The sequence below is a fragment of the Triticum aestivum genome, chromosome 3A, assembly GCF_018294505.1.
Source record: "Triticum aestivum cultivar Chinese Spring chromosome 3A, IWGSC CS RefSeq v2.1, whole genome shotgun sequence".
Lineage (NCBI taxonomy): Eukaryota > Viridiplantae > Streptophyta > Magnoliopsida > Poales > Poaceae > Triticum > Triticum aestivum.
In genome coordinates, this window is record NC_057800.1 from 374,099,151 (window position 1) to 374,114,374 (window position 15,224).

The 15,224-nt window shown below is 42.4% G+C and overlaps 2 protein-coding genes across 3 annotated transcripts; one reads left to right on the forward strand and one right to left on the reverse strand.

The window, feature by feature from the left end:
- The first annotated feature begins 4,546 nt into the window (after nucleotides 1-4,546).
- Nucleotides 4,547-9,237, forward strand: LOC123061330 (uncharacterized). Of its 2 annotated transcripts, XM_044484389.1 has the most exons (5): nucleotides 4,547-4,777; nucleotides 5,246-5,422; nucleotides 5,974-6,114; nucleotides 8,322-8,507; nucleotides 8,669-9,237. In XM_044484389.1, exons 2-5 carry the CDS (start codon nucleotides 5,269-5,271, stop codon nucleotides 8,983-8,985), a joined length of 798 nt encoding a protein of 265 aa, XP_044340324.1. In that variant the 5' UTR covers nucleotides 4,547-4,777; nucleotides 5,246-5,268; the 3' UTR covers nucleotides 8,986-9,237. The 2 variants fall into 2 exon arrangements, with proteins under 2 accessions (XP_044340324.1, XP_044340325.1); XM_044484390.1 differs by lacking the exons at nucleotides 4,547-4,777; nucleotides 5,246-5,422; nucleotides 5,974-6,114 and adding an exon at nucleotides 7,732-8,031.
- Nucleotides 9,238-9,604: 367 nt separating this feature from the next.
- LOC123061329 (mitochondrial carrier protein CoAc1) lies at nucleotides 9,605-12,553 on the reverse strand. Its single transcript, XM_044484388.1, has 7 exons — nucleotides 11,656-12,553; nucleotides 11,463-11,548; nucleotides 11,136-11,343; nucleotides 10,869-10,998; nucleotides 10,224-10,408; nucleotides 10,006-10,137; nucleotides 9,605-9,908 (listed from the first exon to the last, which is right to left on the reverse strand). The coding sequence occupies exons 1-7, from the start codon at nucleotides 11,821-11,823 to the stop codon at nucleotides 9,798-9,800; spliced, it is 1,020 nt and encodes a 339-aa protein (XP_044340323.1). The 5' UTR covers nucleotides 11,824-12,553; the 3' UTR covers nucleotides 9,605-9,797.
- Nucleotides 12,554-15,224: the final 2,671 nt, after the last annotated feature.

Here is a 15,224-nt window from a genome sequence, read left to right on the forward strand (position 1 = left end):
ATGGGGACCCCTTAACAGTTCGCTTTGAATAAAACTCCTCCAGCAAGGCCCAACCTTGGTTTTACATTTGCACTAACAACCTATCACCTTCCCTTGGGTTCTGCAGACTCAAGGGTCATCTTTATTTTAACCCCCCCGGGCCAGTGCTTCTCTAAGTGTTGGTCCGAACTGGAGTCCTTTGCAGTGCCACCTCGGGGAAACTCGAGGGCTGTTTTTTAGTTGCACGGAGCGCTCATCCGGTGTTGCCCTGAGAATGAGATATGTGCAGCTCCTATCAGGATGTCGACGCATCGGGCGGCTTTGCTGGTCTTGTTTTACCATTGTCGAAATGTCTTGTAACTGGGATTCCAAGTCTGATCGGGTCTTCCTGGGAGAAGGAATATCCTTCGTTGACCGTGAGAGCTTGTGATGGGCTAAGTTGGGACACCCCTGCAAGGTTTTGAACTTTCGAAAGTCGTGCCCACGATTATGGGCAGATGGGAATTTGTTAATGTCCGGTTGTAGATAACTTGACACTTAACCTAATTAAAATGCATCAACTGCGTGTCTAGCCGTGATGGTCTCTTTTCGGCGGAGTCTGGGAAGAGAACACGGTCTCGTGTTATGCTTGAACGTAGGTAGTTTCAGGATCACTTCTTGATCATTTTAGCTCCTCGACCGTGCTTTGCTTCTCTTCTCGCTCTTATTTGCGTATGTTAGCCACCATATATGCTAGTGCTTGCTGCAGCTCCACCTCACTATCCTTTCCTACCCATAAGCTTAAATAGTCTTGATCTCGCGGGTGTGAGATTGCTGAGTCCCCGTGACTCATAGATTACTTCCAAAACCAGTTGCAGGTGCCGTTGATACCAGTGCAGATGACGCAGCTGAGCTCAAGTGGGAGCTCGATGAAGATCGTGTTCATTGTGTTGTTTTGTTTCCTTTCGATCAGTAGAGGAGCCCAGTTGAGACAGTCGGGGATCTAGCATTAGGGGTTGTCTTTCTTTATTTGGTTCCGTTGTCGGACCTTGATTGTATTCTGGATGTGTAATGCTGTATTTATGTATTGTGTAAAGTGGCGATTATAAGCCAACTCTTTATCCCTTTCTTTTTCAGTACATGGGATGTGTAAAGATTACCCCTCTTGCGACATGCCTACCATGCGGTTATGCCTCTAAGTCGTGCTCCGACACATGGGAGATATAGCCGCATCATGGGTGTTACAATGGAACAATAAAAAATATAGATACGTTGGAGACGTATCAGACTAGAAATGGAAAAGACCCAATATTTGTCGTTGTGGATTGCTTCTCTAAAATGGCACGTTTCATTCCATGCAACAAAGTAGACGATGCTTCACATGTTGCAAATATATTTTTAGGGAAATATTGCATCTTCATGGAGGCCAAAGATGATTGTCTTCGACCGTGACGTCAAGTTCTTGAGCTACTTTTGGAAGGGCCTATGCGCCAAACTTAGAATCAAGCTCATGTTCTCTTTGGCCTATCACCCTCAAACCGATGGCCAAACCAAGGTGGTCAACTGAATGTTATCTACAATTCTTCACGTGCTCACAAAGAAGAACATCAAGGAGTGGGAGGAGTGCTTTCCCATCGCCGAGTTCGCCTACAATGGCACGAGACACATGAGTACGAACAAGTCCCCATTTGAAGTGTTGTACGGCTTCAACCCTTTATCCCCATTGGACATTCTCCCACTTCCTCTCCAACATGGATGCGAGTGCATGTGCCACATACATGATGAAGATGCACGTAGACGCAAGACTCACAATAGAGCGTCAAGTGAACTGGCACGCCTCCAAGATCAACACAACCAAGAAGTTGGTGGTATTCAACCCCGGAGATCTCTTATGCCTTCACCTTCGCAAGGATTGCTTCCCCCATGAACGCAAGTCCAAGCTTCTACCTCGAGCATACGGTCCATTCAAGGTGTTACAGCACATCAACAACAGCGCTTACAAGATAAACATACCGGTCGACAAGTATGTTGTTAGCGACACATTCAACATCACCAACTTGGCCCCTTATCATGGTGATGAAGATCAAGGTCCAAGAGAGGATATTTCCCAATGGGGGGAGATGGTGCGGAGCACCCTACAGTCGTCCCCATGGATACACCACAATTGCTCCAAGCACCAATTGGACCAATGACTAGAGCCCGTGCAAGAGCTATCAAAACGGCGGTTACCTCTCTCCTCTTTGAGCTCCCTACTCACATTAGACATGGCTAGTACCTCAAGTGGAGACTCATTTCATGCTTTGGTGCCAAGGAAACGGCTATGAAGAAGATAAGGTGCAAGGCCAAACTTGGATGGGAGCAAAGCATAGATGAAGAACTAGAGAGAGCTTTGATCATATCTACCCCTCTCCTTTGGATATCAAGGCCTCCTTTGGAGAAGAATCCCTAATGGATCATCAAGACCTCCTCTTGTGGAGAAGAATCCCCATCATACGATTGCTATGCCCTCATCTCCGCTTGGATTTGAGATGAACCTTACCTTGTTCCTATTTCACCTAATTGGACTCTTGTGGATCTCATGTGTTTGCTTATCTAGTGGACTTGTGATTCGACTTGTCTTTGAGTGTTTCCCCTTGTGTTTGTGTGTTCCTCTTGATTCCCCCTTCAAGTTATGAAAGATTAGGCCACCTAGGATTTATACCCTACATCATCTTGGATCAGAGCAGTGTTGTTCACATCTTGGAGATCTCCCCCTTCATTTTCTAGCCAATTTTGTTTTCTTTTTACCAAATTTAAAAAATCCTCACCAAAAATAGCCATACCAATTCTTGCAATTTATCGGTTTTGATGACATTTTGTTGATTTGGATCCACGAATTTCTTGTTTGGCAAGTGTTGTCTAGCCTTTGTACAACCCTCCCCACCACGAAATCCACCTTTCCCAATCCACCAAAAAAAAATCTTCTCCCAATTTTTTTGAGTCCGGATCATGTGGATCCCAACCCGGACGATCCGCCCCCTTGTCCGGATCATCCGGCTACGTGTGAACCTACTGTGTTTCTTCATTTTTTTTTCAAATAAACATTACCTTCTGTTGCACTCGTATAGAATGTTCTGTGAAGGAAAAAATTCCCGTCGACTTCAGGGCAAAAAAATTTCTCAGAACAAGAAGTGTTGATTTTGCTTTTTCCCACCAACAATACCATGGATCTTTTAGTTTTCTTTGCCCAACATTTTATATGAATACAACAAAATGTCAAGTTTATATCGAAAAAAGTTTCTAATTTTGTTGACTTCTTTTGTATTTGCCAATAGGGTGTATATACACACAGGAACCAAATGTTCCCGTATGTTACATTCATTAGGACTGTGCATTTGGGTGGCTATGTGGTGATGGATCGACATGTGGTGGCAGCACAGGGTGACATTAGTTAGGTGTTTTTGAGTGCAGGGACTCGAGTTCCAGGAGTGAAAACACCTCTATGTATGACTTTCATTGGTTGAACCTCGCAATGGCGTTATTCACACGACATTCCCTTGTTGAAGACATTACATGAGAGTTTACTCAGATTCCTCTCTGGGATAAAAATCCATAATGTGACGCAGTGGTTGGGTCCAGCGACGATGGCGCTCATACTTTGTTTCGAAAACGTTGTTGTTGGAGCACCTATTATGTTACCTAGGTTGCCATCATTGATAAGTGTTGTTGTCGTTTGGTGCAGTTGCTTTGTTGATCTTTTCCCCCCTTAATCTGGTAATAATTTGACTATGTGCATCCTTCCTTGATGCTCTTGGGTCATGCCAGTGCACGGTGTACGGGTCGGGTGTAATTGATATCTTCTCGGTACATTCTTTTTATCAAAGAAAAAAACACGGTCAACTCGTACATCTTGGGAGGTTGGCAACCACTGCGAATGCAAATGGAGTACATGCGTCTCACAACGGGGAGAAATATCGAGACCGACCAGATGAGTGTGACCGTCAAATACGTTGTTGATAACCACATGCCCTCAGTCACAGGGAACGCTTCAATGCGCGAGAGAACACGTGTTGGTCCGATCAGTACCGTACGTATCTGCGGTTAATCTCTTCTTCTTTCAACAATATATGTATATGGGTCCAAATAAAAGCATGTCCATTTCTTTCAGTTTTTCAGACGCTACTTGTCGCACAATACGTTTGCTAGGATGTTTCCGAATTTTTTAAAAAAAACAAGCAAGACAAATCGCAGAAGATTTTGTCTGAAGAAGAAACATCCTACATACATACAGTAGCAAATTGGAGCTCGGGTCCGTTATAGCGACGGGTATCCAAACCATCCATCCACCAAGACTCGGACAAAACTATTTGCTTCAAGTCTGCGTGTGTTGCGACGTACACGCTAAAGTGAGTGCACGAGATAGGCTAAGGAGACTCCTTGTGCAGCACTTCAGCCTCAACTTACATTTTTCTGTTACCTGCAAATCCTGTACACATACACGTGTTCATCACTCGCCGATAAACATGGTTGCGCTGGCTAAGTCAACACAGGAGCCATATAAATTAGTAACCGCGTTTTGATCTCGTGTTGCTGGTTTAGTAAAGAAATGCAATGGCCAGTTTCATAAGTTTTAGCCAGGAAAGACCAAGAAATTTGAAGCTGAGGGTTGCGGGTTGGGGCGCCCGGATCCGATGGAATTGAAGCAGCAACGACTTCATGCTGGAAGCCATAAAGGGAGGAGCATTTTATTCCTCTGCATATCCATCCCCTCACCCTGTCCCTCTTCTCCTCTGCTCTGCTGCAGCTCCTCTCCATTTTCTCATCCTACCCAGGAAACTAGGTAAGATATCTCCTCCTTTCCTTTTCTTTTTCTCCTTTGTTTCTAGCGCCTTTTGGAATGATTAGATGGGTGTTAATGAGTTATATAGGTGGTTAGATGGACGGATCATTTTTGTTTGTTGTTATCTTTTCTCGACTCTCGAGCCTTGGCGCATTTTCCTTGGGTCCCCCTCTCCTCAAATTTCAGTAACCATGAACGGACCTGGTTGGTACATGAGGCAATACAGATCAGGACAACCAAATTTTTTTTCGAGGAGGAGGACAACCATGGATTGCTTCAAAATTCAAAACTAAGCTAGCTATTACAAGGAGATTCCTGTTTTCATCCTGTACCACCTTTTAAGACACAAGCTATTCAGAATAATGGACTAGCAAATCAATACAAATTACTGTAGCATTTAGCATTCTTGAGCACGCTGCAGGCGGTATGTTGTTTTTTACATGCTTTTTCCTACACCAATTCTTGCAGTGTAAGAGGAAGCACAGAACGAAATGTTTTTCCAGCGCAAGAATTCCAAGAAAGTGAAAAACACCGATGCATCATCGCCCAAGAAGGACAAAGATAGCCGTGGGAAGAACGACTTCTTCGATCGCGCCAAGGGTGGGTTTGGTGCCCTTGCAGGAAGCATCAAATCAGCCAAGAATGGTTAGTCATTTCGTTTCAAGAATGCCTTTCCGGCTTCCAGCAAACCTCTTCTTCATCTCAGTTCTTGAACCGTTCATAGTGTTTGTCATAACAAGTACTTAACCGATAGCAGTAGAGTTCTGATCGACACAGGCACTAGGAGTATTTTTGGTTGCTCAAATCCCATGGTCAGTTCAGTAAAAGATATCTCGTGAGTCAAATAAATGAAAATAGAATCGCTAATGTATCCTTTTATTTTTCTGATGAATAAATAGGTTCAGAAAACAGAAATACTTATTCTGAAAAGGAGATTTGCGTTTAGGCCAGAAGAAGAACATTTTTGACACTGACATCAACCTGACAGCTGGATGGTGGATATAACAGCAATACTTAATCAAACCATAAATTTTCAGAGTTGAAATGATGTAATTTAAGAATTTTCGTATTAGCTCTCAGAATTTTTAATGCATTGCACATTTCTCCCAAATTGGCTGTCCCAAGTCTTGACAGACAGTTGGCTACATGTAACCTTAATAATTTCCTCCTGCCTGACCTTCGGGCCTCATCTACAGACGCTGAAGAGAGGGCAGCAAAGGTTCAAGAGGATGTGAACGCCGGCATTGAAGCAATCTTGGAGACGGGCTCAGGCATTCTTGAGAAAGCCAAGGAGGATGTTGGAGGCCATTCAGAAACGAGCCTGTCGAAGGAACTAGGTACATACAGTAATATTCAATTCGGGGCCACTTGAAACGGAAATTTCCGGGACCTGCAAATATCGCAAATTTCCTTGCGATTGCTGTCACCTTCTGTTGATTCTGTTTGACCATTTCACATGGAAAAATATATACTCCTATATATGATTCAGCTCAGCTTTCACCTTCCAATTAGGTCAAAAACAGTTATAAACTGAGACAGACGTTTAGGGAAAATACAGAAAAATACTGTACATCACTCAGGAGGCAGTACATGCTCTCTTTTTTATGTTGCAGAAGTAGATACTTGAACATAGATGTTTGCTTCACTCTGCGCTTTCTTAAGCATAAAACGCATAGGAAAATGGGGGGAAACGCTAGTCTGTGTATAGGTGAGATATCCTTTTCTGATATGGCCTTAGAAGGAAATCAACGAGGCATGTGATTAATTACAAAAGGGAGACGTAACAGGTAGTGATTGCACAAGTTAATTCCATCCATGATTCCCAGAGTAGGTTGATTCAGGTCATGCGAATGGATCATGTGAGATTTATATCACACTATGCATGCTGTTTTTTTCTAACGGTACCATGTTTATTTGAACCTGCGCAACAATCAAACAAACTGAAATTTGAGTTTTGGATGTTTGATACTGTGACTTAATAAATATGAATATTATGTTAAAACTTGATCCAAATGATGGCTTGAAAGGTTACTATTTCGGCGGCCCGGCCCGGCCCGGCCCAAGCATCAAACTAGAGTTTAGTTTTGAGCATTTCATAGCTATTTTTTGGCGGCCTGTCTTTAGCTTTACTTCCAAGGAAAAGTAACTTTGTGCACAATGATTGTGCTGTGCAGGACGCTGGAGTAGCTGATACTAGCGTTTTCCAGCTTGTGTTTTCTCCATAGAATAGAATAGAGGGCCACTCGTGATCCGAAATCGCAAAGAAGCGATGTTTATAGGCTAAAATACTACTATTCAGAACATCCCTGATTGTGAGCAGAGACTTTGTCGGATTTTTTTTTTCTTTCTTTCCAATAATATTCTGATGAAGAGGCAGTTTACAGCTCAAGGATCCAATGTTGTTGCTGTGTCGTCGTAGCTGGCGTCCATGTGCCGGTGCCAGATGGAGTAGTTGACCTTGATACACACGCATATTGTACGTGCAACCAAATCCTTAATTCGGCCAGCATGGAAACAGAAACAAAACTCCTGAACAACGCAGGGCAGGAAGGTCCAACTGTTACGCCGTATATTCTTATGTCCGCGGATCAAGTAAAACAAATGTAGAAATATACTCCCTCCGTTCCTAAATATTTGTCTTTTAGATATTTCAAATGGACTACCACATACGGATGTATATAGACATATTTTAGAGTGTAGATTCACTCATTTTGCTTCGTATGTAGTCACTTGTTGAAATCTCTAGAAAGACAAATATTTAGGAACGGAGTGAGTATTACTGTATTTAATATATTATTGTTAAAAAGACAGAACCTTGATGAGTACGTACGTATTTTATTTGACCCAGTTGGACCAAATGACACTCTGTATATATGATGCAAAAAATTCTGCATCGTGCGAGCGAGCAGTAATGCCCACCAACCACTATACTAGAATCAATCAATGCTTGCAATTTGCCAGTGTGTGAGAAGTAGTGTATTTAGCTGTCACCTTCCTGCCCCGCCCTGCCCTACCATACTACTAGAGCACTTCGGCACTCTTCTCCTGTATATATAGTGCCCAGCCCAAAACATTAGCCTGCTTCTCTTGATCTAGATCAAGGAGCTCCGCTACAGCCCTGACTCGGAGATCCAAACCCAGGATTCCTGAGCTCCTCATACCTACAAATTATTAGGTCGTGCTTTTCGGCTTCCTTCTGTCTCCTTAGCTTTCCCCATTTATTGCAACCTTCTCAAATCTCAAGATTCCAACTGGTAAGGCTCTTTCTTCCTCCTCTTCACTAGTAGTTTGATTGATTCAGCCTATACTATACTATACCTATACTAGATAAGCTTCTGTCTCTCAATCTCTTTCATCTTGTTGAGAGATCCGATTTACCAAAGTTTCCTAATGTTTCTCTAACTACTATATTAAGATCCGTCTCGTCCATATGCAAACTTTGGGCTTTACAGTTTCTTGATGGCATGACATCAAATGGATAATACCAAAGTTTTTGTGGTTGAAATGCCAAGTATAGTCTCTCAACACTAGTTAATTTCTTCAGGTCAAGGAAGTGAAGAACAAGGACAGAAGGACATGGATGCCTTAAGTTCAATGCTCGACAAGGCGAAAGACAAGGTGAAAAGCAACCCTGATGTGATGGAGAAAGTCAATTCGGTCCTCGACAAGGTTAAGAACCACCCAGAAGTCATGGAGAAAGTTGCTGAGGTTTTACATCTGGGAAAACGTGGTAAAAACTTTTGATCCATGCAAGTCTAATTTGTACAATTAGGAGTAACAAGATATTTCCTGACAAGTACTTGGTTTGTTGCTGCATCATCAAACTTCTCTAATACTGGTACTAGTAATGTTTTGACGATTTGGGTCATCTTTGATTTATTTACTATACAGAATCCAAAGAGAAAGAACCCGAGGCCGAGGACAAGACAAAAGAAGGCGAGACCTCTGCCGACAAGACCCAAGACTCAAACATCCTAGACCAGGCCGTGGAAGAAATTCAGGCTGTTGTGGCAGCTGTGCAGCAGCAGGAAACAACCGGGGATGAAACTCAAGTTCCAGTCGAGGCTGCTGCCGAAACTGACGCTCCAGCTCAAGAAGAAAAACGGGAGGTGGAGAAAGACAACCCCAAGAACCGAATCGACTTCCTTGGATTCTTCGCCATGATCTTTGAGAGGTTCTGCTCCCCAGCTGACAAGAAGAAAGACTAGTTCCGTGTCAGCTGCCGGATTTATCCATTTGTCTTCATCAAAACTGAATGGTCCGCATGTGGGGTGGCTGTGGATGGATGATGTACAGTTTGCACTTGTGTGTTCTTTTGAGATTTGTTTCATTTTGGGATTGTCCTTAATGTTGATGGATGCAACAACAAAAAATGTGTTTCATTTTTGTGTAATTATTGTCACTCATGGATTTGATCCTATTTATGCGAATGGAAGGATTTAATTCAATTTCTTTTTCAAGGCTTCAGTGTAATTTCTCTTGGTTAATATGATGTTACTTAACGATGCACTCAAGTTCTGGTTCTATGCTGTAGATAACATGATTTTCACATGCACAAACAGAAAGAAAGGGAAAAAAAACTTGCCAAAACGAAGAAGAGAAAGATCTTCATGTGAACCTTGCGATGCCAATGAGAAGATTTGAGCCAAATGAGGCAATAGGGAACTGATTCGTAAACTTGATGGTAGCCAGGGTTCACCTTTTCATTTTTGCTGACCTATGTCAGAAATACAATTTATGGGACAGCGGATGCGCGAATGGTTCGACAACGCAGCTCAAAACTAGTACTGTACATTTTTACTATTGTATTGCCGATGCAAGGCAATCACAAATAAAATGATTTATCAATTCAATTATTCAAGAAGCACAATCAGTATACAATCATATCCAAGTCTGGAGCAGCTCAAATGCTCAACTGGGCTGTCATTCTTACAAATGTAACAGTTAAGTTGCTATTAAGACCATCATATGCAACATAGCTTACAAATGAGACCCACAACGCAAATAGGTCGATGTTGCTTCATTTGTTGCTGTTACCAGTCAACGGATGAGCTTTCTCGCGTGGAGGTACTCCCAGCAAATTTTTCATCATGTCATATGTCGTGAAACCAATAGCAACTGAAGGGACAACCTGAAATGGATCGATTTTTAGAGAAGTTACACATTTAAGATACAATTCAAGAAAAAGTGAGAGTATACGATATCTGCCACTTCTAATCCTCAATTACCTTGACATAATTAAGGCTCAAGCCAGCGAACAGTTGTCTCCACCCCTGGCACCGAATGATAAGAAAGAGACCCTGAAATGTTCCTCTTATGCGGAAGGCATCATTTGCATTCTGGGGCTGCTTGTTCTGAACCTGAACATATGACAGCAGAGAAGCTAATCAGAATTGCAATCGAACTTACAATCCATAGATTATCATGACTACAATGTGAATTATACCTGCATTTGCCTTCGGACAACATCCAGTGGATAAGTGAGGGTTTGTCCAAAAAGACCAGCCAAAGCCCCACAAGAGAGCTTCAATATAACAGATCTCTTGTAATCTTCGGGAACACGAGATTTTAGGTCCTCATATATGTAAAATTTCAGACCCGCGTATGGAAGAATACCGATCAAGGTTGGGCCTGACAGATAATAGAAATTCGATTGTCATGCAGTGTAATGCTATGGCCCAGATGAGTTTCACATAACATTTAAATACATGATTTTTCACATGTAGAGTACTAAGTGGTACATAGTTTCAAATACCGATCAGGGTTGGACACAGTAATGTATGTAATTTCAAATATATTTTTCAGAATATTCATGTGTTAGTCCATCATAAACTACTCTCATATATTGAGTCCTCGCAATTGCTTTTAGGGTCACCTAATACCACTATGCCAGTGCGTGGCAGTATTAATTAGTGATACCAGATATGGATGAGATAGAGTTGCATATGCATTCCAAGCATTAACCTGAACTTTATTTATAGCACCCTTGTTACAACATAAAAGCTTTGCAAGTATGGAACATTAGCTGAAGTGATACCGATTGAGTAGGCTATAAGAGACATGATTTCGCAAGTTGATAGCCTTGACATACCTATCCCACGGTACAAAGATCGTACACCTCCTTCCTTGTAAACAGTTTTAAAAACATCCTTTACACCATTATATACTGGTTGGCGGCCAAAATTTCCCAATGAATTGACAGGTTGGGCTACATTTGAAACCTAGTGAAGCAAATTAATAAGAATAACCATGAGCCAATGTGACGATCAAGAAATTAGTCCAATATCACTTCCATTGAAGGAGACTCTTTATTACATATACAAAAAAGAAAAGCAATGATCAGCACGGTAGTACATACCTGGTATGCCAGCTTGGTCCTAGCCAAGTCTAAAGGGTAGGTACACAGAACTGCAGTTCCGCCAGCAGCTGAGCCAGCGAACAGATCAACCACAGGTCCTGTACCCACTGATGGCGCATTATTCAGTATCCAGCACCTATACTGCTCATATGTCATGTAATGCAATGCTGCATATGGAACAATCCGAAGCACACTCGCACCATTTCCTCTGCATAAACGATAAATAAAATATCAAAATAAGTATGCTGAACTTACCAGTAAAAACTCAAATATCAAGGTGCTGAATTCAACAGTCAGAGCATAAGGCGTTTTCTCCACTTTACTTACTTGTAGAAACCTCGAATTCCCTCGTATTGCCACAGCTTCCTCAAGGATTGGACAATCCCAAGGGATTGAAACCCTTGGGTTCTTGTCTAGAAAGAAACAGCAGACATGTTCTCCTAAGTTAATAAAGGAGCTAAATACCCATGCAATCACCACAAGCAACAGAACTGGAACTGAATGATTAAGCAATCCATACCTGCAATAAGATCTTTACCCTCTCAAGTGGCGCGACGGCAGTCTTTGCGAATGCACCAGCTGCACCACCAGCAATAAGCTCCTTGGCATAGACAGGTAGTAAGCCCAAAGCATTCACTTGTGCGGCGGTTGAGGCAGATGAAAATGTGGATTCTTGCGAGGAACCCATGTTTCCAACTGGCTGTGCAGGTGGGAATATGTCCTCACCACTATTAGTAACATTAACACAAAGGAAATCAATTCAGAGCAAAGAATATCTTTTAGAGGGCAGCAGAGTGTTGCCAAGAATATGTCCCCGATAGAGGATATCCAAATGGGAAGAACAAATCAAAGCTTCAGTTTGTCTCCTCAGCACTCACAGTAAGTGATAACCCAGGATAAACAAGAAGCTGAGCTGGCACAGTACAATCTGGGTAACAATCGCCCGAAAAGACACACACAACTAAGCCAATCCTTACCCTCCCAAGTTAAATAAACAACCTAAAGAGGGATCCGGACACAGCATTCGCGTGGCCAATCGGAAGCTGTAGAGTAACTATTGACAACACTTGTGATATACTGCACTAGGCTCCAACAACACAGCTGAGGGGCTTCTAGAGCGAAAAGAGGATACGGGCAGATCGGAAAAGGCTCCGGCCCGCCGCTGGTGGCTGCAGGTGGAGTCCCTAGCCCATGGGACTATCTCCGGCGGCGGGAGGCGAAAGGCGTTTACGGGGGGCGGGGAGATCGGAGAGAAGGGAGCTCCCTCGCATCCAAATCCAAGTCGCTCCACCAAGAGAGTGGGGGAGGAATACTCATCAATCGCGGAGGATCTGCGGGGGAATTGGTGTGGTAGGCAGTGATTCGTTTCCTGGGATCGATTCGGCCGAAACCCGGGGCGGGGGGTGGGGGCGGGGGCGGGGGCTGGAGCAGCTCTTCTCCAGGAAATTCCAAGGAACGCTCAAGTGAAGAAGGTGCCTTGCGTGGGCAGCGGTGATGGGCCGGCGAAGCCTCCCTCCCACGTGCGGGAAACAGAGGCTCCACTCTACGTGTTGACACTACACCAACGGCAAGACTAGGCTGTCCGGTCGTCCTTTTTTCTTTTTTCATTTTTCTTTTGATGATGATGAGGGGTAGGCTGTCCGGTCGGGGCACCCCTATTTATCGCCTTACGCGAGCAAACGGGAACGTCTCCCATGATGGTTCGGCCCATCAGCGCGGGAGGCAAAGGCCTGTTTTCTAGGTCTTTTTTTCTGTTTTCTATTCTCATTTTTGCTTTATTTTTGTACTTTTATTTATATTTTAAAATATTCTACATATATACTCCCTCCGTCTCAAATTAAGTGACTCGACTTTGCACTAACTTTAAGACAATATTAGTATAAAGTTGAGTCACTTATTTTGGGACGGAGGGAGTATACAATAAACACTATTCAAAAAAATATTTTAAAAAATGTCGAACAAGTATTTAAAATTTTTAAATAAGTATTAAAAATGTTGAACAAGTATTTGAAAAATGTTGAATAAGTATTAAAAAATGTTGAATATGTATTTGAAAAATGTTGAACAAGTATTACAAAAAATTGAATAAGTATTAAAATGTTAAACAAGTATTTGAAAAATGTTGAATAAGTATTAATAATTGTTGAACGAGTATTTGAAAAATATTGAACAAGTATCTGAAATATGTTGAATAAGTATTTAAAATATTGAACAGGTATTTGAAAATGTTGAATAAGTATTAACAACATGTTAAATGAGTATTCGAAAAATGTTGAACATGTATTTGAAAAATGTTGAGCAAGTGTTTAAAATGTTGAATAAGCGTTCAGACAATGTTGAACATGTATACAAAAAAATGTTGATCACCTATAAAAAATGTTTTTGACATATACGAAAATGTGCAGTGAAAATGAAAACAAACATATAAAAATGAAAAACCAAAAAAGGAGAAGTAAAAAGAAACCCAAAGAAAAAATGGAAAAGAAAAAAAAGAAAAATACTAAAGAAAGACAACAAAGAAGGGGGAAAACAATGAACAAAGAAAAAAAATAGAGAAAACCAAAAAAACTGGAAATAAAACGGAGAATAAACAGTGAAGAGTGTGGCTTGTTTTGTGTCAAGAACAGTCACCCTACTCATATATCACAGACACTAACCTAGCACAATGGCAAGCCACACTTACTGTTAAATCGGGGGAGTAGGGTTCAATTCCCATAAGCACCTCCATTTCTCTTCTCCTTTTTTTTCATTAGTTGCACGTGAATGTACGACCCAATTAGTAGACACCTACAGTGATACGTCCCCGTGTGCTCGCGTAAGGAGACTAGAAGAACGCCCGTGCGTTGCAACGGGGCCACATTAGGGTTAAGAGTTCAATATTAATCATGTTAATAATACATTTAATATTCTCATACATATCAAGTGACACTGGCAACCTTTTTTGTCAATTTAGCAACGGGCTCAGTTGCAACGGGCTCTTTATACATATCAGACAACTCGCTACTACTTAAACTACAACTATGGCTACCAATATTTTTTTTGTCAATTTAGCTCAGCAATAGTGCCTGGCTTAATAGACTGCTTTGCATTCACCCCCTCAGAAGACAGAGAGCAAGTTAGCAAGCACGCACGCGTCCAACCCCGCCGCTGCATGCGCTGGCAGAAGGTGAGGCAGCAAGGAGACTGCATATTGAAGCTGTCCATGCAAGGCTGGAGGTGCTGGGCCGGCGACGGCGGTGTCGGGATGGCGCTTGATTCGTTCCCGGTGGCGTGGAGCTTGGGGTGGCAACGCGGCGATAGCTAGTGCTCGGGGATGGGGGTTTGGGGCGGGGGCAGTCGACCCGATGGCTGGCGAAGTTAACGGGCTCGGGCGGCTGGAAATTCGGCGGGTGGCGGCGGCACAGCGCGAGGATGGGACAGGCGGAAAACCTAGCGGGCGTTCAACTACCAATACCCACGCCTTTTTTTAGGGGAATTGCTTGTGAAAATAACGTGCGACAACGACTTAGCGAGCAGATTCCCTTAAAACTGATAGGAATGGATACGATTGATGACGTTGATAAATAGTGGTGAATGTTGGCCTAATTTACTATCATCATGCATGGAAATGAATCATCAAGAAAAAGAATACTTCCTATTAATACACTCATAGGAAGCTTCCTAATCGTGTATACCAAACAGTTTCTGCCCAAACAGGGAAGGAAAGTTATGGACGTGATTCAGAAGGAAACAAACGTTATGAAGATTAATTAATTTAGATTTGATCTTTAGAGATTGATTGTGATTGATTCTTTTACATAAAGACATTACTAAATAATTTGCGTCAGTATGGAAAGTTCTGATCCGTTCAGTTTTTTTCGTTGTGTGAGAGGGTGAAGTGAAAATAAACCGATGAAATGGGGGAGGCGACGAAAAAAATCTACGATGGTTAACCTACGAAAAAAACCGGACGAAAGTGGTGGGACGAAAAAAAAACCTAAAAGCGAGACTACCAACTCCTCCATTAGGCGGGTGGCGGCGGCACAGCGCGAGGATGGGACAGGCGGAAAACCTAGCGGGCGTTCAACTACCAATACCCATGCCTTTTTT

Excerpts from the sequence above, each read along its gene's own strand:
- LOC123061330 (XM_044484389.1), top strand. The coding sequence starts at position 5,269 with ATGTTTTTCCAGCGCAAGAATTCCAAGAAAGTGAAAAACACCGATGCA. Across the intron at positions 5,423-5,973 it reads CATCAAATCAGCCAAGAATG|ACGCTGAAGAGAGGGCAGCA; the intron begins GTTAGTCATTTC and ends CCTCATCTACAG. Across the intron at positions 6,115-8,321 it reads GAGCCTGTCGAAGGAACTAG|GTCAAGGAAGTGAAGAACAA; the intron begins GTACATACAGTA and ends TAATTTCTTCAG.
- LOC123061329 (XM_044484388.1), bottom strand. The coding sequence starts at position 11,823 with ATGGGTTCCTCGCAAGAATCCACATTTTCATCTGCCTCAACCGCCGCA. Across the intron at positions 10,138-10,223 it reads TTGTCCGAAGGCAAATGCAG|GTTCAGAACAAGCAGCCCCA; the intron begins GTATAATTCACA and ends TCATATGTTCAG. Across the intron at positions 9,909-10,005 it reads TGAGCCTTAATTATGTCAAG|GTTGTCCCTTCAGTTGCTAT; the intron begins GTAATTGAGGAT and ends GATCCATTTCAG.